This window comes from Apis cerana, linkage group LG16, assembly GCF_029169275.1.
Source record: "Apis cerana isolate GH-2021 linkage group LG16, AcerK_1.0, whole genome shotgun sequence".
NCBI classification, from domain to species: domain Eukaryota; kingdom Metazoa; phylum Arthropoda; class Insecta; order Hymenoptera; family Apidae; genus Apis; species Apis cerana.
In genome coordinates, this window is record NC_083867.1 from 6,277,970 (window position 1) to 6,304,367 (window position 26,398).

The window sequence follows — 26,398 nt, forward strand, 5'->3', positions numbered from 1 at the left end:
GTGGCCTGGGTTGGGGGAGAGGATGGATAATAGGGAGGAGCACCAGTCGGATTCGCGTAGAAGCTTCCGCCACTGACAGCGCCTCCCTCCGATTCCAGTGGCAATATGTTTATACTAGACTGATAATGAATTCATGGTGTGCACGGGGGCAAGCTACTTGCGAACAGGTTGCAGCAGCATTACAGATCGGATCGGCGCAGATGCTCTTTTGTCGGCAGATGAGTGAGAGCCCAGGGGATGGCGGTGGATGATATCAGATCTGTCGGGGTCGAGGCAAGAATCGAGGGAATCGAAGGTTTTCCGCGTCGTGTGTGTGTGTGTGCGCGCGCGCGTGCGTGTGCGTGCGATTGGATCGGTGGACAGCGATGTGTGGACTCGAGCGGGAGATCCCACGGGTCCCAACGGGGAGAGAGGAGGGGGGGACCCATCCTCGGGGCTTAATGACAATCCTCGCTATTCCATACCGCTCAAACGCTCGTTTGCGCTTGTTTGTATGTATTATGATCATTTGCAGTTAAGCCCCCCCTCGGTACGTGGTTCGATCCGATCGCGCGAATCGACACCTCGTGATCGCGATCATAGGCGAAACGTTATATACGGAATACGAAAATCGTAAATGGGTCATCGAGAGAGGTGAGGTATCGAGAGAAATAATAATAGTTCACGGAAACGGAATAGGGCTAGTTTCGGATTTGTGCGGGAGATATCTAGTCCGACCGAATGTCGTCCGAGAGATAGATCCACACGCGGCGGTCGCACGCAATTCGTCGTTGGAAATATGGATTGGAACGTGGTAAGTATTGATTACTATTCTAATTATTAGTATTCCGATAAAGAGAATCCGATATTATTAATTTATTTCCTAATCGGTCGAGTTATTTCTTATAATTGAAATATCTTGAAAAAATATTAAATATATCGAAACGATATTCGTGTTGATTTAAGGATTATAAAGAATAATAAAAAAAATAATGTATAGGATTATATGATAGAACAATCTTATCGATAGAGATATGTTATAAAATTCTCGTAGGAAATTTTTGTCAACAGGATTTAAAAATAATATTTTTAATATCATCTTTTATCATAATTATTTATGATTTATATATGTATTATATATGTATTAGATTGTTTCAGGGATCTTTTTTTCGCTTTGAATATTAATAAATAGATATTACGTATAAATTCATGAACAATTCATAAATTCATAGATTAGGCAAAGAAGAGAATAAAGCGAATTAGATATCGAAACTGTCTCTTAAGAGTACAAAGTTTGCTCGGCAAATGTAGACAAAGAGAGGAAATTGTGAGAGAAGGACAGAATTAGAGTAAAAATATTGAAATCAGCGCCATCTTCAGAGTGCCGCAAATGAAACTCATAAAGAAAGGATAGAAAATAGTGAGATAAGGATAGAGTAAGAATTTATTATCAGCACCATCTCTCGCATATTAAGAAAATCTTCTGAAGATTGAAAAAGTGGAATAAGAATCGAAGATAAACGCCATCTCTTGAATACTATCAGAAACATACGTTCAAAAATGTCAAGAGATGGCGCCTGGCTTTCCATTTCATCTTATTTTATTTTAAGAAGGAATCCAAGAGATGGATTCATGATCAATTCTTATTTTATCTTTATCTGTTATCTTTCATACTGTTTCTTTTCTCTGTCTATATTTATTCGTGGCGCGTAATCACAACTACGAACAAAATAAGAAATATAAATTAAACGTATCTTTCGTCATTTCTCCTTCCAAATCATAATCTGTTTTAATTTTTAATATAAAAAATATAAATATTTTAAATATAGATCCTGACATTATAACATATCTATAGGATGTAAAATTACGATTCCACTTTGTTTCTTTCACGATACTTTGTATAAATATAATCTTTTTATACTTTTAGATATATATTTTCAGCATTTAAATTAATTTCGACACAAATTAAGATTTAAATCCTTAAAAATAATTTAATTATTTCTAAATCTAAATATTTTTTCTCTGTTTCATAATTAAACTAAAACTGATCGTTACATAAATACTTATAATATTATAGAATAGAAAAATAAAAGTAAAATTTTAAAAAGATTTTCAATAACACAAAATTAATGCTAATAATAATATTATCTTCTGGTTCAATAAATCAATTGTTACAAACTATTAATCATTATTATTAATTATTAATTATAAATCAAATATTGTAAAAATTTATGTTTTAATTATATTATAATAAAATTAATATTCTTATCTTAATATTTGATGTCAAAATATATCTCGTCAAATAACCTTCGTAATTCTTGTTTCGTTAAATAATCCCATTTGTGATAGGATTCATCTTCGGTAGGAATCAGATCTTTTATCATATATAAATATTTTTCAAATGGGCAAACATCATCTTGTCCCGGCAGATTAATAGTTACTAATTTTTGTGTATCCCAGTATAAGAACTAAAAAGCATATTATTGTTTTTCTATCAATAAACGTTATTGTGTTATAAACGAATTGATGTTTTTTCATTGATAGGTTATTAAAAAAAATTACCCTGACATAATGTTTACCATCCTTATTTCTTAATTTTTCAAATATCATTGCACATCCATACGGTGGCAACTGAGGTTCGGTGAAATTTAATGCTTTGACGAGACCAGCGATATTTACTTCGTGCCCACTATATAAGTAGATTTTTCTTGGATTTCGCCGCGCTGCGTTTATAATAATATTTTCAATAAATCTTTTGATAATCGTGCCACCGTTCAATCGTTTTTGAAGAAGTGTGTACGAACGAATTTCGTATTCAATTTTTACAATATCTTGAAGTTTTAAAAAAATTTCCTCGCTATACCATTCTGGCAAAGGAAGTTTCGAAGCTTTCTACGATATTATTTCGATACGATAATTACTTAATATATATTTTATTTGATATATAAATATTGAATTTCTTATACCTGTGCTACAAGTTGGTTGTACGTTTCATACAATTCATGTGATGTTTTCATGTTGGCACCAGTGTTTTCATTAATGTATTTGAACAAGTATCCGTAGGGTTTCAGTTTTTCAATAAATTTTTGATCCTTTCTCACTTCGTTTAAAAGTTTTAAATATCTATAAATCAATTGTACTATATATGTATACATATATATATATAAATCAATTTTTTGCATATTTTTTTTTTTTTTTTTTTTATATATTTTTCATTTTCTCTATTTTAAAACAATTTTATATCTATTATTTTATATATCTTATATTCAACACTTACATTGGAGAAGAATCAGGTTTCAATAAATGATCAACTCTGGATGGCATACAGTATGTCGGTATCGGCAGCCATGGCAAATTTTGATTCCACATTTGAAACGGATTCGGACGAAAAAGACCAGCTAATACTAATTGAAGAGACGTTTTTGTTCGATCGTGATCCGTACTATAGGCATATACATCAGAAGGATAATAATGATTTCCTAAAAATGTGTTATAACGTTCTCTCAACATGCTTCCAATTCGAAATTCTGTCATTTTCCCTTCCTGAAAATAAATTATAGTGAATCATCTATGTTTTTCTTTTTGATAGCATGATTATGTTGCAATAATTTATATTGTTTAATTTATATCGTTATATTACGTTTGTTAACTGAGCAAGTCCCCATGGTTCGTACATTGCATAATTAGTAAAATTGGGCGGTAATTCAGTTCTACGTGGTGTTCGTTCTCCATGTCTGAATATCTGATAAAATTGTAAATGATCGAAATTTGATATGGAAATATATTTTATTTTTATATTGTTAATATTTTATTATTAAATTGTTATTATTCATACTTTAATAATTATTAATGATACAATAATTTAATTTATTATTAATAAATTAAATATAAAATAAAAGGTAAAGATAAATTCTAAAATATCATTTCAAAAATATTTTTTTATTTTTTAAGTGAATAATAAAATATATATAAAATATATATAAATAAATATACTGATAAATATATTAAATTTAAATAAAAAATAACACTCACACACTGCACTAAATCTATGCTGAATTCCTTTCTTGTCATTTGAAAGAAATTTCCTAGAAAAAGAATTATTATTAGAAATAATTTTATACAAGTTATATTAGAAAAAAAAACGATATTTAAAACATATATTTTCTAGAATAACTATCCTTAAATCTTTATATAAAGATTCTTTATATAAGATAATTCGAACGGCATAAGATTGAATATATGTATTTTTATAATTTATCATTTCAGTTTTTTCATGCATATAAAGTAATGCATTCATAGACCGCTTTTTGATTTTTTTAGAGATCAAGTTAAACATAAAAATTGATATATAAAAATTAATTAATGCTTAAGATATAAGCAATTTAAGTTGGCATTAAATAAAGACAACGCGACGTTACGACGGTATGATTATTTATCATTTTTATGTATCAATTCATTTTCTGTATTTGTTCTAACCTCTAAAATTGAGCTTCCAAAAAAATCTTATAATAATAAATATAAATACAAATATAAAAATAAATATAAAATATAAATACTAATATAAAAGTAAATGTAAATATTAACTTCTATATTAGTATTTTGTATATAATTGATAAATGACATTTATTTAGTTGATAAAACGTCAAAGAAAAAATCAAATTATAAATATTTTTAAATTGAAAAAGAATATTTTATAAAAGATATATACATATTATATTATCTTCATAACAATTAAATTTAAAATATCAATATATATTTAATGATAAAAGAATTTATAAAATAATATATTTTGTTTGTTATTGAAATAATTGGATTTATTAAAAAAGTAATATATATAATATAGATAAATGTAAATATTGTGTAAAGAAATTTCAAAATTTGCGTAAAATTTTTATTTATTTAATCATATCATTAAATGATAAATTATATTTTTATATTATTATTAATTATAAAAATTTTTAAATAAATTGATGAAATTATTATATATAAATTTGTTTTTAAAAATGATAATTTCTATTTCGCATTATAAAAAGAAAAAAAAATATAAATAACAATTATGAAATGTAGTTTTGTTAACAAAATTATTTCTGATTATAAAATAATAAAGATTATAAATAATTCTTTTATAAAAATAAATATCATAATGAAAATTATTTATTTTATATTATTATATTAAAAATGTATTGAAAATATATTTACATTTTTTTGTAATGTATCGATTTTTAAATGATGTGTCTGAAAATATATATATACACATATATATACACATATATACAATATATATATATACATTATTATTTACTATTAAAAATAATGAAATTAAAATCTCATAAGTATCATGTATTAAAATATACATCTATATAATGTTTAACATTGGTCAGTTTTATAATTAAAAATATTAATGATATAATATATCAAATAATTTTTTCTTATTTTTTTTAATTTTATTTCTTATTTAAATTTTATCGTATTTTATTTTTTAAAAATGATAATTAGATATTATTATAAAATATAATATAAATATTTATTATCAATATATTAACAATCAATCCATTCTTAATTATAAATTAATTATAATAAATTTTTATAATTCTTTTGTGGAATTAAAAATAAATTACTATGTTATATAAATATGTAATAGATATAATATGATATAATAGACACAATTTGATGTAGTAGATATAATAAAATGAATAAAATAATATAATGTAAAATATTCTAATATTTATTTTCGCGCACTTTATTAGAATTCAATTGAAAAATTCTCATAGAGCTGCCATCTATCAGTAGCATTTAGAGTATAATATTAGTTGAAATTTGAATAGTGCGTGTAATTTTTCTTGAATAAAAAAATAAAGTGTTTAAATAATTTTTGTAATTAAAATAAGTGTGCATATAGTATAAAAAAATGTTTTTCTTTTATTATAAATTATATACAATGAAAATGCAATGCATTTCTATTATACAAAATGAAAATTTGGAGTTGGCGATTAAGGTAGGAACTTTTTTATATCTATATATATCTCACTTTTTTCAATTTCTTTCAATTTTACAATTTAAATTATTTAAGATTTTAAGTTTAATCTTAAATTTATTTTGAATAAATATACTATCTTTAAAATTAAAATTTCTGTTCAAGATTTCTGCAAAATTTAAATATATATTTTCATATATACATAGTTATATGAAATGTAAAAAATGGAAACTGAAATTTTTGAAGTTTAAAGTATAAAGATATTTCATATTTATGTAGAATTCTACTTCAATACAATTATATAATTTGTAACAATAATTCCAAGATAATATTTTAAGATAATATTTTTCATAATGCGTAATATTTTAAATGTTTTAAACAAAAATTTCATTATATATTATATACATTTAATTTCTATGTTTTTATATATATTTTTATATTACATTATTATTAAATTATTAATTTTTGATTATTTTTCTATTAAAATTTATAAATAATTTTATCTAATATATCTTAAATAAAATTCATATATTTTTAAAATAAAAAATACAATTTTATTTCTTAGTTTCTAAAAACATATAAGTTTATGTTTGTTATAAAGAAATATTTTTGTTAATAATACATGCAAATTTGCATAAAAATATGTTTATATTAAATTTTGTACTTACGGTTCTTCGTATAGCATATTGCAGCGATTAAAAGTGTACATTGATTTGCTTTATTCGTATTCAACGACATAAATTACGCTTTAGAGATCACAAACTAATATAAATATTAAGTTAACTTCTTTTTTATGAAACGCGATTGACGAAAAAGAAAATTAATTCAACTAATTTCATTGAAAATTTCTTTCATAATTTTCGACCGCCAATTCAGTATTACAATTTTCTAACCTATACCGTATTATGTACTAGTCGGACACAATCATTGAAGATTCACTTTTTCTTCGTTATGCGACGATAAAATATGTTTTTATATATAATATTTATTAACTCAAGAAAAAATGTATATCGTTTTATATAACATAATTGTGCTAATTTGCCTATAGGAATGTAATTTATAAATAAGAAACATGAGATTGTGAAAATATTTTTCTTGTGTTATTGTGTATATAAGATAATTATAAATTCATAAAATATGTCTGCTAAAAGAAAACCAGAAACACAAGTGCCAGCTGAAGAAAGTGACTTATTATCAATTAGACCACTTGGAGCTGGTCAAGAAGTAGGAAGATCATGTATCATGTTAGAATTTAAAGGCAAAAAAATTATGTTAGATTGTGGTATTCATCCTGGTTTATCTGGTATGGATGCATTACCATTTGTGGACTTAGTAGAAGCAGATGAAATTGATTTATTATTAATTTCACATTTTCATTTGGATCATTGTGGAGCTTTACCATGGTTTCTACAAAAAACTAGTTTTAAAGGACGATGTTTTATGACTCATGCTACTAAAGCTATTTATCGTTGGCTCTTGTCTGATTATATTAAAGTAAGCAACATTGCAACAGAACAAATGTTATATACTGAATCTGATTTAGAAACTAGTATGGATAAAATAGAAACTATCAATTTTCATGAAGAAAAAGATGTATTTGGAATAAAATTTTGGGCTTATAATGCTGGTCATGTATTAGGTGCTGCTATGTTCATGATAGAAATAGCAGGTGTTAAAATTTTATATACTGGAGATTTTAGTCGACAAGAAGATAGACATTTAATGGCAGCTGAAATTCCAAATATTCATCCAGATGTTTTAATTACTGAGTCTACTTATGGTACACATATACATGAAAAAAGAGAAGATCGTGAAGGAAGATTTACAAATTTAGTTCATGAAATTGTTAATAGAGGTGGAAGATGTTTGATACCAGTATTTGCATTAGGTAGAGCACAAGAACTTCTTCTTATTTTAGATGAATATTGGAGTCAACATCCTGAACTTCATGAAATTCCTATATATTATGCCTCTTCTTTAGCAAAAAAGTGTATGGCTGTTTATCAAACTTATGTAAATGCAATGAATGATAAAATTAGAAGGCAAATAGCTATCAACAATCCTTTTGTATTTAAACATATTTCAAATTTAAAAGGAATTGATCATTTTGAAGATATTGGACCATGTGTAGTAATGGCTTCTCCTGGTATGATGCAAAGTGGATTATCAAGAGAATTATTTGAATCTTGGTGTACAGATGCAAAGAATGGAGTTATAATTGCTGGTTATTGTGTGGAAGGAACATTAGCAAAAACTATTTTGTCAGAACCTGAAGAAATTACAACTATGTCTGGACAAAAGTTACCATTAAAAATGTCTGTTGACTACATATCATTTTCGGCACATACAGATTATCAACAAACTTCAGAATTTATACGTAGTTTAAAACCACCACATGTTGTGCTTGTACATGGAGAACAAAATGAAATGGGTAGATTAAAAGCAGCATTACAAAGAGAATATGAAGATGATCCAAATACAACAATGGAGATACATAATCCTAGAAATACTGTTGCTGTAGAATTATATTTCAGAGGAGAAAAAACTGCCAAAGTAATGGGCACATTAGCAATGGAAACACCTAAACCAGGGCAAACATTATCTGGAGTTCTAGTTAAAAGAAATTTCAATTATCATATGCTTGCACCTTGTGATTTATCAAAATATACAGATATGAGTATGAGTCAAGTTATTCAAAGACAAAGTGTATATTTTTCAGCATCATTACTAGTATTAAAACATTTATTAACTCAAATTGCTGGAAATTTAGAAGTTGTAGATGACAAAAAATTACGTGTTTTTAAGAATATTGATGTTACAATTGATGGAAAAATTGTTACAATGGAATGGGTCGCAACACCTGTAAATGATATGTATGCAGATTCCGTTTTGACTGCAATATTACAAGCTGAAATGATGGAACAACCACTCAAAGTATTACCTGCACCTACAAAAATGGATCGAATGCATTTTAAAGAATGTTTGATAGAGATGCTACAAGAAATGTTTGGTGAAGATTCTGTTCCTAAAATTTTCAAAGGAGAAAAATTATATGTAACAGTTGATGGGAAAAAAGCACATATAGATTTATTAAATTTAGAAGTAACTAGTAAAGAAGATGAAACTTTTCAACAAATAGTACAAACAGCAGTAACAAAATTGCATCAATCACTTGCACCTCCCTGTGATACAATTTAAAAAATATTTCTTTATAAATTACATATTAAATATAATACTTATAAAATTATTAATAAGTATATAAGTATATTATTAGAAAATGTTAAAATACAAAGACTTTTATTTATTGTACAATTCAATGGTATTGTATAATACAAACATTTGTTCATTTTTATAATAATAATAATATTAATAAGTAAAAGTATAAAAATTAAATTACTATTTAGATATTTTTTTATATAATATCCTTGAACTTTGTACTATACAGATTAATATTTTTTATATTATCAAAATAGTAGAAATTGTTTGAAAAAATATATTCAGTAAATATTTTATTATTATAAGCATTTTTTTATATTTAAATCTTGTATGTAATTTCTGTTTGATCTCTTCAGATATACAATCATTAAATATAAATAAATATCATTTAAATATATAATTCATCATGTTATAAAAATATGATAAAAAAATATAAATATGTACAATTTATTCTATTACTAATATGTACCAAAGCACATCATACAGATTAAAAATCATTTTATATAATAAAAATTTTAAATGTGATTGATTAAATTCACGCACAAAAAATGCAAATATAAAAGAAAAATTACACACGTAAATGTTTTTTATATAGAAATACTTAATAAATCAAGAAATAATATATTCGGAAAGATTTCCCCATGTTGGTCCAACTTTTAATTTTACAGGTAATGGTACTGTAAGTTGACATACTTGCTCCATTGATTCTTTTACTATTGTTGCAACTTGTCGTAGATCGCATATATTTACCTAAAATAAAAAAATATGAAAAAGAATTTTTTATTATTTCTATGAAAATATAATTCTTTAAATTAAATACTTACTTCATATAAAAGTTCATCATGAAGCTGTAATACTAAATAACCACCTTTGTGTTGTGCTTCTCTACTATTACTTCTTAATTTGCGAGTAGAATTGATAGGCATAATAGGTGAAGAAGTTGAAAATTCAAATCGCATTCTCTTTTCAATATCAACCATTGCTTTTTTAACAATATCAGCTGCAGAACCTTGAACTTTGGTATTCACTGCTTGACGTTCCGTTTGTGCTATAAAATAAAAATAATCATAATAGTTTATTCATAATTAATTAAAAATTTTATTTTAAAAATGAAATTATATTAATAAAAAATTACATTTTTCCACTGGATTTATACTAGTTAATCCAGGAAACATTCTACGTCTTTCCAAAATAGTTGTTATGTAACCATTTATACGTGCTTCTTCCAATACATTATTCAACCACTTAGATATACCTGGATATGCATTCATAAAAGATTCCAAAAATTCTTTGGCTTTAACTTCGTCTACTGATAAATTTTCAGCAAGTGTTTTTACTCCCATACCATAAATCATTCCATAGCATAATTGTTTTGTATGTTGTCGCATTTTATCATCAACCTATTAATTGATTAATATTAATTATGAAATGTATTACAATTATATTAAAATTATATAATGAATATATCATTTTCTAATTTATATACCTCATTTTCGGATACATGATTCCATTTTGCTGCAATATTCTTAAAAATATCACCTGGTTTTCGCATAATATTACATAATATTGTATCTTTTGAAAAGTGAGCTAATATTCTTAATTCAAGTTGACAATAATCTGCTGACAACATAATATTGCCTACTGTTGGTATAAATGCCATTCGAACGCTTATTGTAAAGCTATTGTCTTCAGAATTAAAATCTCTTGGTACATTTTGTAAGTTTGGTTCATGCATTGATATTCTACCCGTTAATGTGGATGTAACACAATTACCATGAATACGAGAACTGTGTTGAGCCAGACTTAGTAAAGGATAAATAATCTAAAAATTTAATTTTATCGAATGAAAAAAATCATTTAAGAGATATAAGTTAAAAAAAAACTTCTTTTTTAATTTATACATACTTTAGATTTAGTTACATTTAATTTACGCCATGACATAACAAGATTAGATATTGGATGATCAGATTGTCCTAGCACTGCCTTATTAACACTAATTTTCTTTCCTTTATATAAACCTAAAATCTAAATGATAGAAATTTAACAATTAAGTTTTTAAACAATTTTATTAATAATTAATTTCATTATTATATTTACAAACCTCTCCAACTTCTTTAGATGAAGAAAAATTAAATTTTTTTCCACATAATGCATACGCTCGTTCTTCTAATGATATCATTTCTTCGCGAATAACAGAAGATAAATCTTGTAATGATTTTAAACATACACCTAAGCCAGTTAATTCCATATAAGCTAATAAAATAATGATTTTCATTTCGATATCTAAAAATATATTTAAATTTTTTTCAAAATATAAGAAAAAATAATAAATGAATATTATATATGTATTATATATATTCGTAATATTTATTACCTTTAAATGTATATAATAATGTTGGACTTAATTGTTCTAATTTATCTATAAGTTTATCAGTTATATGCCATGTAAGTACAGTTTCTGCACATGCTCTAAGTTCTCCTGGTATTGCACTTTTGATGCATAATCCAGGTCCTGTATCATAACATGTACCCATTTTTTTAATTATGAAGCATCCTTGTGGAAAATATTCTTTTACCTATTTATGCAATAATTTAAATATATAGTTAATTATAATATAATATATTTGTAATATAATAAGTAATTTCATAAGAATAAAAGTATATATATATATATATATGTATACATACCATGTCATTAAAAGTTTTTTCATAAATGTTACCATCATACAACCAATTTGCTACTTTTGGATCTAAAAATTTACAACTTGCAATAATACCACAACATTCATATAAAGTTTTAAATGTTTCTTTAGTTGCAAAACATTTTACATATAAAATTGTATTAGCAAGTAATTCTTTGAATAACTTCATTTGCTCTTTGCCTGAGATTTTTAAATCTGAAAATTTATTTTTTTTTTAAATTAGCAAAAAATAATAAAAAATTAATATAATTTTAAATACCTTGTTCATTGGAGAAAGAAATGTAATATGCAATATTGCTTTCCCAAGCAATAGCTGCACCATACAGTTTTTTATCTCCATGTGTATAATTTTCCACTTTTTTAGATTTTCTTTTACCTTCATTAGAAGAACCAATGATCTTGGCACCTATATTGTTAGTTTCATCATTATATAATTCACAATTTAATGCCAAAGCAATATATCGTTTTTGCATTACTTCACGTTTAAATAAATTAAATGTGCCTCTATCACTTCCAATTTTTATAATATTTAATGTATTCCAATTAATCATTTCATTTGAAATATCTACAAGTTCATTCGCTTGTATACACATCTTAGAATTATTATGAGTTTTTTTTAAACTAGTTCTAGGTTTTTTTAAAATTTTTGATAATTTTATAGGTGTGTCTTCATCTGAATTCGAAATTATGCTATCAATACTACAATTTTTACTAGATAAAATATTTTGTGCAAGAATTTCTTTTAATTTCGGTTTGATTTTACATTCTTTAATTTCAGTCTTGTTTGACACAATAATTGCATTGTTTTTATCATCAGATATTTGATCGGAAATTTTTTGAGTATATATTTTTCGTTTTCTTTCAGAATCTAATTTAGTACGTATTTTATTACTTGTAACAGGTGAATTTGTATTTTGAGAAGCAATAATAATATCATCTGAATCTGATTTATTTGATGATGATGCGTGATTTTTATTAAAAACAATACTTGCTAAAGGTGATCTTGTAATTGATTCATTCTTGAATTTGGATTTTTGCGATACCTTTTTTAGATCAGGTATATTCATAGTTTTCTCAAATTTCAAATCAGATTTTTTTTTCATTTCGGGTGTCATTCCAGTAGATCCTATAATGTGTTGTATATTTGTATTTTTTACATTTCTGATACTACATTTAATTAATACATCTTCATTATTTTTATCTTTGATTTCATGTAATTTCTCTATTATTTTTTTTGATTCATTCCAAGAATCATCTTTCCATGAAATCATATTATGTTTTATTTGTGAATTTATGGAATTTAAAGAATTTAAAGAATTTTGATTTATATTTTTATTTTTTATATCATTTTCTATGTCTGTTTCATTATCAACATTATAAGTAATGGTTTTATTCTGTATTACTTTCTGCTCAGATAATTTAGTATCTTCAAATTCTGAGAAATGTAGAGAATCAATGATATTTTGTTCAAGAGCATTGCAAATTTGTGTATCAAGATTTAAACTATCATCAAATAAACTAGGACTTCTCGAAATCTCTGCTTTTATATCATTCTCAATAGATAAACATGTTGCTCCATTTTTATTAACTAATTTATCATTTTTTTCATCCGAAATTCTTATTTTCTTGATTGATATAGTATTTATATTTTGATTATTCTGATCATCATTAATTGAATATTTAATAGAAGAACTTTTTGTATGATTTCTTTTTTTATTATTGAAAGCAATTAATGATTCACTATTTTTTCTCTCTAAACAACCGAGAATTACTTTAGAATTATTTTTTAAAAAATCAGTTGATAATTTTTCAATTTGAGATTCAAAAAATTCTGGAATATCTATTTGCGATAATTGATCAATAACTTTTACATCATCACATTTTCTTTTTTGTTCTATATTATTTTCTAAGATACATTTAGAATTTTCAATATTTTCTGTGACATTTATATCTACTTTAGATTTTTCATTTTTATTATATTTATGATTTAATGTAATATTTTCATTATTAATAGAATTTACATTTTTGTTCATAGTTTGATTAATTAAAGATGTATTTTTTTCGTGTTCATCTTGAATTTTTTCACTTAAATTAGTTTTATTTTGAAGATTATTTGACATAGTTTCAATATTTATTTGTGCATCAATATTTTTTAGCATATCTTGTTGTATACATAAGTTCACTTCAGTATTAGATTCGTTTGTAACAATAGATCGTTCATTTTGCTTCCATGACATATCTTGCAATTTCAATTCATTCTATTATAATTAAAATACAAAATTATTCAATTTTAAAATCATTCAAAAATATTTAATTTTATTATTACATTTAACATTATAACTATTATCTACCTGTACCAATATTCTAGCTTCATGAACCAACATGATTGCAGCTTCATGAGGTGTTAAACCATCTTTTCCAGTAACAAACACTGTTCTCATTTTATTTCGTTTTATTGCTTCTGATTCATGTTCACCATCATGTTCTTTTTCACTAAAATATAATTTTAACATTGTAAATGTTGTTATTGAAATTTATTTTGTTATTGCACATCAATGAAATATTTTAATTAATATTTTAATTACCTTTCAAAAGGAAGTGCTTTATAAAGTGCTCGTTCAATATCCAGTTCATTAGCAATAGCTAAATCTGCTACAGATGTTATTCCATGCTTATAAAGGCTTCTAGCACGTAGTCCATTTAACATTGGAAGTCTTAATAAATCTAATAATTCTCTACAAACACCAAATTGTAATCGTGTTTGAAATTGCGAAACTAATAATTCCATACAGTCCCAACCCAATTGTTTACAAAATTGTGTAATCATTCCTGAATAAGATTTTAATATACAAAAATATTATTAAATAAAATGTTTTTTTATAAGAAATAAAAAAATATTACCAGCAAATGTAGAAGCAGATTGTTGTAAAGTTTGAAGAATGCCACGGCAACAACCATATTTTTTACAAACTGAATTAAGCGGGATTTCACGAACTAAATCATGTAAAGCTAATGCAGTATAAAATCTTTTATGTATACTAAGCTAAAAATAAGAATTTATGTTAATTAATATAGTTATTAAATTTTTAATTACGAAAATCAATATTTAATATTTAAATATGAAATCAATTCACCAATTTCCCCTGTCGCACAATACCCCTAACAGCTGATGTTAAAAATCGTTCCTCTACACCAACAAGTTGTCCAACTCTACGTTCACTTTCTGATAATGTTTTCCACAATTCCAAAAATGTTATCCAATCAATAGATCCAATTTGGTTTCCAGAAGTGAGTGGTGTTACAAGATATATTACATGTAATTCTGTATCCAAGACAAAACATCGTCTTGCTTTTTGAAGTTCTTCAAGTAAAAATAAACCCTCTCTAGGTGCAATAGAAGCTGCTAAGCAAGCTTTTCCAAAAGCTGTAGCCACCCATCTATTGTGTCCTTCTTCAGTTTTTTGTAAACTACATAAAATACATTATATAAGAAACAAAGAAGTATCAAAAATACCAATATAAAATTTTTGTAATGCTTACAGTAAAAATTCATTGTCTACTAAAAATTTAATTGCTTTATTCCAAAGATCTTTTGAGTCATATTCATTGCTCAAACTTACTAATGTACAATTAACATACAATTCAAGATCTGATGGAGTATATACGACCTCACTAGCTACAGCTTCTAAAAGTGCTCGAATTAAAGGAGCTGAATCCTCAAGGCAAGATTCAATTGGTTCTAAAGAAGCTGATATTAATGCTTCAGCTGATTTTTGTTCATTTGGTTTACAAATAAGTATACTTTCACCTATGAAAGTGATTTGTTTTTATGTTTCTTTTCATTAACTTTTTATTTGAGGATTAGTTTATCTAATTCCATTATTTTTTTTTTCTTCTTACCTGCTGTATCTTTTCCCATTCTACCTGCTCGTCCTATCATTTGATGATAGGTAAGACTATCTAATAGTTTGCCAGCAAACTTTGGAGATCTGATAATTACCCTTCTAGCAGGTAAATTTACTCCACTACTTAAAGTTGATGTAGCAACAAGCACTCTTAGAGATCCAGATCTAAAATAAGTTAATATTTATAGTTGAAGTTTTTTTAATTTAATATATATATATATATATATATATATATATATATATATAACAAATATATCTATAAAAAATGTAAGGTAAACCTAAAAGATCCTTCTATAATATCACGTTCATCCATAGTAAGACCAGCATGATGAAAAGCTATTCCAAATGACACTGTATTTTTTAATACATTATCTAAACCAGTAGGACTACGTTTTAATTGCTCCAATGTTTCAGAAATTAATTCAGAATCTAATTGATCTCTTAAAATTTTACCTAATTGTGTATTTTCTCTGCCTAAAAAAAAATTCATTTAATATATACATATAAATATAAAGAAAATTCAAAAATCAGAAAATACAAATCATTAAACAAACCCAATTTACAAAATGCGATAGCAATTTGTTCAGCTAGTTTTTCACACCAATTTTTTGTAGAACAAAAAATTAATACACTATGTCCATCAGATATTGTTTCAATACAAAGATGAAGAATATCATCAGAATCCATAGTTAATTCTGGCATTGGTATTAAGCTCCTTATAAGACATAATTTATTATCATATATATTTCTGCCTATCTAAAAACATATGAAAACTTGTATTAGTTTTAAATTACAAATATAATAATATTATATGCTTAAAATATAATTTATAAAATACTTTGCATTGTTCATTTAAAGGTATTGGTCTAAATTCTGTTTTATACAACTCTGCATCCAACCATTTAGCTAAAAGAGATAAATTTGGAAGTGTAGCAGACATACCAATTAATTGTATATTAATATTTTCATCCCTGAAGGAAAATTTTTTTTGAATTTATTTTTAACAATCTATTATATTTTTTATATTAAAAGAAAATAAATTTTATTACCTAGAAGTCATATATCTTAATTTAGTTAAAAGTAATTCAAGAAGATATCCACGATTTGGATCACCAACAAGATGTAATTCATCTACAATTACAGCACCTAAATTAATTAATTCATTTTCTTCCATTAAATGATTTATTAATGAGTTTGCTTTTTCAATAGTTGCTATTGCAATATGAGTTGTTGCAAATCCTCCTGAGGGTGCAATACCACCCATAAATCCTTCTACTCGAACACCACTATCAGATAATAAATCCTAAAGAATTATAGTTGCAAAATTATTATAAAAATATAAAATATATTATATAAAAATATAATATATAAAATTATTATATTATATTTTTATATTATGTACTCATATAATTAAATCTTACTTGAAAATAATACATTTTTTCCCTAACAACAGAGACAAATGGCAAGATAAAAATTACTTTTTTTCGTCTTTCTAATACCGTTTTTATCATGAGAATTTCAGCTACTAATGTTTTTCCAGCTGATGTTGGTGCAGAATATACAAGATTACAATTTTTTTCAATGACTTTCTGATTTGATAAACATTCTACTTGCCAAGCAAACATAGTAGTTACTCCTCTTGCTTCATATTTCTATAATAAATAATTCTTAATATAATAAGTAATTTAAATCAAAAGAAAATAGTCAATTTTCAACATTTATACAAATTTATTATAAATAAGATTATAAATTGTTTAATTGTTTATTTTACCTGAAGAATATTTAATGGTAATCCCCAAGAAGATAATTTGCATCGATCTTGAGTAGGAATAATAGAGATAGAAGGATTAATTTCTGATGTTTTTTCTGTATTATTTATAGAACTATTACTGTTAGATAAGTTTACATTAGTCATATCATTCGTTGTCATATATGCAACATTATTTTTGTTTAAATTATTTACATGCAAAGTTAACAATTCAGATTTATTATTTGATAATGAATTTCTATTTGAAGAAATATTGTCTCTTGTATAATTATCATTTATATTAACATTTTCTTTGTCAATTTTAAATAAATTATCATTCTTTTTAAATGACATAATTTTTTTTGCTTTGGATTTATTTGTTTCTTTACATTTTGAATTACTTGGATTTAAATTAAGTTTTTTATTAGTAAAATTACATAATCCTTCTTTCAATTGAGTAACTTTATCAACATCATTTGCAATCATTGAAAAATATATATCATGTTTAAAATATTTATCTACATTATCATGATCATCAATAATATTCATATTTTTAGTTTCAACTTGAATACAGGCAGATAAAGTATCATCCCCAAATGATGGTATTTTATTGAAAGATTGCATTTTGTTATTTTTATATTACTTGAATAATGTATTTAAAAAATTCTATAACAAAATTCATACAATTTCAATCTTTATAAGTGGAATTTTTCTTATAGTTTTTATATAATTTTCATTCATAATTTTCAAAATTTAATATATTATTTTATATCTTATATATATTATTTTATCTTGTTTTAATATAATATAATTAATCAACGTTATTTATCACATTTACAAATAATACAATTATATATTATAATTTTTGTTTTATTCAATTCATTATTTAATAAATAATTATATAAATATAAATTTTTATTTATGTACAAAATTATCACTTGTAAAATAAATATAGCAAATGGTTCATTTCTTAAATTAAACTAAATATTTAATAAAAAATAATTGATTTATTGAATAAAAAATAGTAGGAAAATAATCCAAATTTTTTTTTCACAACATATTATCAATTTTATTATAAAATTTGATAAAAATCACATCTTAAACCAGATTTAAAATACATGATTAACGTACGATTGCGCATAGCGACATCACAATAAATGATACTTTTCTAAAAAATTTAAGTTTTATTATTAATTTATTAATATTTAATTCATATATAATATATCTTATAAGAATATTTTTAATTATCCGTATTAAATCCATTTATTTTATTTATTCAAAAAAATTATAAATAATTTGAATCATGGGATATTGTCTTTTTCCCTAGAAATTTTCCCTAGAAATAAGTATATTTCAACTTAAAATAGAAAAAAATTATTATATCGTATATATGTTTTAACTTTAATTATATAATGATATAAATTGTATATATAATTATTGCTAATTTTTTATAATTGGAAGTAAAATAAATGTTTTCATAAGATGAAAAATTTAGTGTTTCGTAAATTTAAAAACTATAAAATATTTATAAATATTTATAATACATTAACATTTTATTTAATAATTATATACATATATTTTAAAAATACATATATTTTTTTTTAACATTGCATTAGAAATATTAGGAAATTGTTGAACTTGATGGAATATGCCCTCTACCGAGAAATTTCTGAACGAATTTCATAAAATACATTAGATAATGAAAATGCATATGATAATTATCTTAGTATTTAAAATTATATAACATTAGATTTAAAATTAAATATGCAGGAAATCACTATTTATAATTAACGAGAATAAATAAAAAGTATTTTAAAAATTGTAATTTTTATTCAAATATAATAAAAATAAATAAAAATTAAAATATAAATTATCATTTTAATTTATTGTAAATATCTTATATCGAGATTCGTATAATATATATTATTTTATTTTATATTCAATTACATTCAATTTAAAAAAACATAATAAGTAATAAATTTAAATTTGTTTAAATATTTTCCTCTAACTATCTTTCATAAATTTATTTGTATCTGATAGATTTGAAATTTTTCAAATAACTCAATAATTTTTTCAATTTTTAAAATAAAGTATATATAATATATATAAAAGATACATATAGATGGATAGATGTCACAGAAATATTAAAACAACATCTATTATATGTAAAATAAAGTTTTATCTGTCAGCATTAATTTCACAGTTCACATAAAATATGAAAATAAGACTTCGTTCGTGTTAGAAGTAACTTTCTATCAGGAAGTATCAAATATTTAATCGGTTTTTATTGGCATGTTTTATTAAAAATAGTGTTTAAATTTCAATCGGTTATCTCAACACATTTATATTAAATTCATTGAAATTTTTCAAATTCGTTGATGTATCTGCCATATAATAATAGTGAAATAAATATCCAATCAAATATTTAATATGAGAAAAGTCGTGACACTAAAAGATATAATAATTTTTCATTTTATTTTATATTGTTCCATATTGTTCCGATTTAATTCATCGAAGAATTGATTGACAAATTAAAACAAAGAATTTTTAGATACGTAAGTTTTTATTAATTAGACGATACAAAGTGAAATATCTGAATGATAAGATACACTCTATCGACAGTATTGATAAATAAACTATTGATTTCATCGATGATGAAATGTTTCAAGAATGTTAGTGCCATTTTCTATAAGTTTTAAGTATTCCTTTAAAAAAATTAATCAAATCAAATCAAATTTAAATTAACTAAATGATTTAGATGAATCGATGGATAGATCGCTTCGATGTTCAACGATTCAATGTATCCTTGAAAAAATATACATGAAATTTATGTATCTTAACATCATACGTGTTGAAAATCTCGAAAAATTTCTCAAACGTATGAACAGAGCTTAAATAACGATCTCGATAAACTCGTTCTTCCTTTTTCATCATTTCGAACTCATCGACATTTCCCCTGTCCAAATTCTCTCGACCTTAACATTTAATCCATCGATCCATCCATCCATACATGGAAAATTGAAACGAGGACAACTCGGAACTACGAACTTTGGACTTTTAACCACGATTCGGACAGGACAAGTTCCAACTCGAGTTAAATAATTATCTTGGAATCTTTAGAGAATCGTATCTCAATCGAACGCTGATTCGAACACCGATTCAATATTCGAAGCGATCGTTGAAACGCGTGTTCGATATCACGGTAATACTCGGGGAGTGTGAACAAAGCCTAAATGGGTTGGAGCAAACGCGTCAGGCGGGCGGACAGGCGGGTAGACAGGCAGACAGACAGAAGCTGGAGCACCTGTCTGTCCCTCCACTCTTCTTGCACGGCAAAGAGGGGCCGGCAGTGGATACCTCGTGCCGTGGTTCAGTACCTCGTGCACGCTCACGCTGATAAGACCTTATTCTAATCACACGTCACCTGGTATCGATAGTCGTGCGCGGATCTATTACGTGATTTCTCACGCCCCGTTTCGACCTGATTCCTTCGTGGTCCTTCGACCGATCTCTAATATCCGCACGCGATTCGCTCTGTCCTATCTCTCTCTCTCTCTCTCTCTCTCTCCCTTCCTTCTCTTTCCTTTCCTTCCCTTTCTCTTTCTCTTTCTCTTTTTCTCTTTCTCTTTCTTTCTCTCTCTTCCCCCTTCTATCCCACTCCGTGCATCATACCCACACTGGTGGTCCTCCACCTCGATGCAGCGGATCGCACAGCCCGATCCAGGAATTTTTCCGGATCGGTCAATCGAACGCTTAGTGGTCGGTTCGCCTCCCCTAGCTCGCTTCTTGCTCCTTCGAATGCGTAATACGTAATTATCTCAAGGCTCTCCCTCCCTCTCTCCCTCCTCCCCCACCCCCTCGTCCCGATAGTCACGTACGATAGGTACGTACGTGTATCACGGGGTGGTTGGGTTGGCGGTGCACACGGAAGAAGGGAAAAAAGAGGCACGGGATGCACCGTGGAGGAAATGTATTCACGTTCCACACCGGTTCGATATCGAATTCGATGCAGGGCAGAGAGATACGCAGCAGCGAAGGAGGTTCGTGCCGAGCCGATTTTCATCCCGTACTCGTGGATTCGTTGGATTGGGATCGCGGCACTGCGTGTTTCCGCGGCGGCGATGGATTGGGAATCGATTCTGCTCCCTGTATCGTTTAGTCTGCTTCCGACGTTCGAGTACTAAAGTCGTTGTTGCCGCTCTCGTCGGTCGCGCCGCGTAAATACGATCGGCCACGTGTTCGCCGCGTTCTCTCCTCACTCGTGCCCCCACTCTACCCGTCGAGAAGAGAGAACATTCGATCGTCGATTAGAAACGAACGGTGGCGCGATTCGCTACGCCCGTTTTTCTCGTTTTATCGTCACCACGTGCAAATGCGACATAGCCGGTGGACGTCATCGAGGAAGGCTGTTGCACCCGTCGTCCATCGAAGGTCGAATATCGACACTCGCCGGCATGGAGAAATTAGGTGAACCGCTCGAGCGAGAATTTTTTTCCCCTCCATTGTACAATGTAACAACGCAGTGCGCGGGGATCGTGTAAGTTCACGTGTATCGTTGGAGGAAAGGAACTTGGTCCGCGGCAAGAATTTCTGGTGTTACGTAACGGAGAAATAGAACGAATAGAGCGATCAAGACGCGTGTTGGGTGACGACGTTTTCTTCTCGTTCTTTTTTTTTTTTCGTCTCCCTTTCCTCCCCTCGGAACGTTCGATAAGGGAATCACCACGTGTCGATACGTTTTATACGTGATTTATAAGTGCGATGTTTATTAAGTTCGACTCGATAAATATACGAGTTCCGCGAAAAGAATCTTCCAGTGAAAGCGAGATCAGCGCTAAGTGTTTGTGAAATCGTGAAACTGCGAAACCAACCACGTGTGTGACATCTATTACCAAGGTGGATCGTAAAATCGTAAAACCGTGCCTTTTGTTTCTTGTTCTGGAGACGACGATTTCTCGACACGCGAAGCGCGGTTTTCGTAGGAATCCTCGTTTCATCGATCTGCAGGGAGACCCAGTTACGCCTCCTGTTGAATGCAATTTATCGGATTAAAGGGGAGCTCCACATGAAATTGGTAAGCGATGAAATTTCTCGTTCCACTCTATCATTTCTTCGATACCTCTGTATCCTACCATCCTTTTTCTTTATTATGCGATTCGTCTGGGTAGTAATCTTTCCTTTCTTTCTTTTTCTTCACTGTATCGCGTGATTGAAGGGCATAGATTGATTTATCTCGAAAGATTATTTCGAAGATTTTAAAGTATAAAGCTAGTGGTTAAAGCGTTTTCGTAGCGATATTAATCGTATTTGTATTTTAGAGGTCTTCTCTCTACGACCTGCGTTCGCGAGAGGTCGTTGTATGTTTACTTTTTTTTTTCAGTTTCCTTTTCGTTGAAACTTTTAACGTCGGATATAGAACATGGAGAGAGAAAAATTTGTATCGAAGAGAGAGATATACGTTGGTTTGATATTACGGTTGTTTACTTGTCTTGCCTTGGCATACTTTTTTAACGTTTCGTTTATAACGAGCAAAGAAACCAAAAAAAAAAAAAAAAATGCGATTGCAAGACTACGTATGCACGCGTGTATGTATTTATACTACGCAATATGGCGTTTTAAGAAACGAGTGCTTTATGCAAATTTCTCGTTACTTGGCTATGCGTAATTTATCTTGTTACATTCGATCGGAATTGATTTAAGCCATATCGAATGAGTCAAAGAGAATTATATAGGTAAAATTGGGAAAGGACGATTTCACCGTGGAAAAATATTAGGAAAAGTTGCAAAATACGATATTTAAGATGTAAATGAAGAAAGGAATTACGGGTCGGGATCGTTTGATGTGTTAATAGCCGGTTAAAGTAGAAAATTAATAGATAGACATCGAAAATAAAATAATTACAGGAATAAGCAAGCAATGATCGTATTTTACAATGTGTCGAATATCAATCGGAAAATTATAGTTTGATTAAAAATTTAATTTAAGATTCAAGTACAACAGATCGTATATATATATATTGGAGAGGAATTATCAAAAAATTATTCGAAAATATATGTGCAATAAATAACTTTTAATAAATACCAAGTTGCGAATAAATTTCAGTTTGTTGATTATCTTCTGCTCGTTAACAGTGGCATGCCAATGGCGTTTTTTAATTTACATTTCACCTCAATTTTCTTTTTACTTCTCGAAAAAAAAAAGTTTGCCAGTCGCGTTCCAACGAAACAATATATTACTTACAAATCATCGACAAATGAAAAAGAAAAGAAAAGAAAATACCGCTGCAAATATTTCGGAGAACTGTACAACAAATACGTACAATGAGTGCAATTATTTCGAATTCATTATTATAATTATATCAATTAAGACGCGCATAAATTACGTTCTTTTTTTTTTATTAAAAAAAACCTTTTAACAGTATCGAACGTAAAGCATTGAAAGCCATGTATGTGCATTGCTCAAAGCCGTAACGAAAGGGGATAACGAACGATCGGGGAAAACAATGTGTAAAGAGCTCTGGTTAACTGTTTCCCCTCTTCTCGTCTCTCTCTCTTTGTTTTTCTTCTTTCTTTAAAGTCCGTCCTTAACGAAAGAAAAAAAAAAAGAAAAAAAAAGAGAAAAAGAAAGAACGCGCACGAAAGTGTATCGTTGCATCCCCGCATTGCACGCGGGCATTTATTAATGTTAATGAGCCGCGCGGCTAAATACGCGTACAATGCATAATCACGCACGATTCCCACCTCAATTTCCCTCTAAACAAAACATTCCACGGAACCGGGTTCACTTACGCACAACCGATTCCAGATTTAACGACCGTGATCATCTCGTAAAGGAGATTTTTTTTTTTTTGATCGCAATCGGTCGTGGGAAGGAGTCCATTATTCCTTGGTGCGCCCGCTATTAATTAGTTAACTAATTATCCAGCTTTATGAATTACGCGCGTTAAACCCGCGCCAAATGGCTTGCCAATTTTTTTCCTCCACCTCTTCTTTCCTCTCCTTCTTCTTCTTCTTTTTTTTTTTTCCTTCAAACCTTCAAGGTGGCTTCAACGGGCTACACTCGCATCAGACCAGCAAAGGTATGAATTATAACGAACTTGCAAGCGCCAATGTTTTTCGTTGGAGCCTTCCTAGAGGCAGCTTCCTTGTGAAAGTCAATTGTAACAACTAAACGCAAAGTTACACGATGAATAATGACCTCATTGTTTTTACACAAGGTTTACACACAGCGTGTGTAAACGAGGGGGAGAGAGTCGATTAATTCTCGTATATTTTTCTTACCTGGTGAATATAAGATACGATCGGGGGGATCAGCTGCAGTTGAAATTGTATAATTTTTTGTTTTTGTTTTTTTTCTTCAATTGTACAATTACGCGGGTGAATATTATTGGATCTGGTAAGGAATTTTAATTAAATGATCAAAGGGGGAGACAATGATAATCACCGGTTGTACAAGTATGCATGTATATATTTTTTTTTTAAATCGCGATAATTTTGATTTTAATTTCAAGTCGGGGAGGGGGATGGATACGCGCGTGTAACGCACGTGCAATAATTTATTTTCTTTTACTTCTTTTTTCTCAGCCCGTTTTCTTAAACGCGGAAATTTTTATCCAATGCGTTATGCACATGCGCGAATAGTGCATCTCGTGTCTACAAAATCCAAGTGAAAGATTCGCGTTCAGTTTGTTAGTGTGCTTCGAAGCTCGCTTATTAGTGGGTTTGTGCTAACGCGTTGTAAATGTAAAAGTAAGGAATTGCTACTGGCCGGCGAGCTATCGTCGAGTTAGACATAGAGCAAGCGTGTAATTTTTTTATGGCGAGAATCGTTCGGGTGCAATTCATTCATTGTTTGTGTTTTTTTTTCCCCCCAAAGACAATGGACGCCGGGACGAGAATAAAACGAAAAAAAAAACGAGAGAGAGAGAGAGAGGAAAAGGGAGAAAAGAGGAAGGGAAGGGAGAGGGAAATAATTTAATGAAAAAAAGAGGGAGGGAGAGAGAGAGAGACGTTGTTTGTTTCGAGACACGGAAAACGTTGAACGTTGAAATCTGGAAAATACTGGTAGCAAATACACATCACATTATAGCTAAGCCTCGCTATCTCATTCCGTGCACTTTGCCACGACGATAATAAAGGACTTGCACACTGTTTCTTCGTTTATCGTGCTTGTTAACACGTATCTGACATACCGTTTGACACAGTTTTCTGCTCAATTTTATCGGGGTATTGAAATTACTACCTGATTAAAATTGTCTTGTCGGTTTGTCTTAGGCGATAAAACTTTAAGTAGATACTGATTGTACTGTTATTCGTAGCTACGTTCCAAGAAATTATATAGCGTATTTAATTATATTTAATTTATATTTCTCGTTTCTATTCTTTTTTTTTTTTTCTCTCAAGATTTCTTTCGAGATCTTGATTTTTGCACTCGTGTTCAACCGTATCGTATCGTATTAAATTCAACTTGAACCGAGGTGGGACAGCCAATTTGTAATTGCGCTAGAGACAAATTATACCCTACTCTAATTAATTAAACAAATTGCAGCTGATTAAACCATTCATGTAACTCAATTGAACGAGCATTGGTACAAATATAGATATCGTGTGTCATGCGCTGCATACAAATAAGACCGATAATTTAACGATTAATTAATAAATATCGTGCAATCAACAATCGTGCGTTATTGAAACACAGTTTCAAAAAGATAGAACACTTTTGTTTTTCAGAAATTCTTACAGTTCAACGTTTTTTTTTTTTTTTAGAATATTCTTCTCTAAAATTTTTATCATCCTCCCCTTATCATCACTGCCCTCTACCATTCAAGATCAAGATTTCCACCATTTGATGATTTATCGTTATAGGGCGGAAATG

The 26,398-nt window shown here is 27.9% G+C and overlaps 3 protein-coding genes across 3 annotated transcripts; 1 reads left to right on the plus strand and 2 right to left on the minus strand.

The window, feature by feature from the left end:
- Window positions 1–2,035: 2,035 nt before the first annotated feature.
- On the minus strand, window positions 2,036–6,759 carry LOC107999787 (venom acid phosphatase Acph-1-like). Its single transcript, XM_017059812.3, has 7 exons — window positions 6,622–6,759; window positions 4,012–4,064; window positions 3,620–3,721; window positions 3,257–3,522; window positions 2,946–3,102; window positions 2,542–2,871; window positions 2,036–2,447 (listed from the first exon to the last, which is right to left on the minus strand). Exons 1-7 carry the CDS (start codon window positions 6,689–6,691, stop codon window positions 2,250–2,252), a joined length of 1,176 nt encoding a protein of 391 aa, XP_016915301.1. The 5' UTR covers window positions 6,692–6,759; the 3' UTR covers window positions 2,036–2,249.
- A 331-nt stretch (window positions 6,760–7,090) lies between these two features.
- LOC107999786 (cleavage and polyadenylation specificity factor 73) lies at window positions 7,091–9,346 on the plus strand. Its single transcript, XM_017059811.3, has one exon. It carries the CDS (start codon window positions 7,091–7,093, stop codon window positions 9,149–9,151), a length of 2,061 nt encoding a protein of 686 aa, XP_016915300.1. The 3' UTR covers window positions 9,152–9,346.
- On the minus strand, window positions 8,678–18,270 carry LOC107999791 (DNA polymerase theta). The gene is made up of 21 exons (XM_017059816.3): window positions 17,548–18,270; window positions 17,198–17,428; window positions 16,826–17,079; window positions 16,615–16,747; window positions 16,331–16,532; window positions 16,055–16,250; window positions 15,772–15,941; window positions 15,412–15,679; window positions 15,006–15,339; window positions 14,773–14,914; window positions 14,457–14,700; window positions 14,223–14,364; window positions 12,131–14,129; window positions 11,858–12,066; window positions 11,544–11,745; window positions 11,271–11,452; window positions 11,075–11,194; window positions 10,656–10,991; window positions 10,305–10,569; window positions 9,994–10,217; window positions 8,678–9,919 (listed from the first exon to the last, which is right to left on the minus strand). Exons 1-21 carry the CDS (start codon window positions 18,145–18,147, stop codon window positions 9,779–9,781), a joined length of 6,594 nt encoding a protein of 2,197 aa, XP_016915305.2. The 5' UTR covers window positions 18,148–18,270; the 3' UTR covers window positions 8,678–9,778.
- Window positions 18,271–26,398: the final 8,128 nt, after the last annotated feature.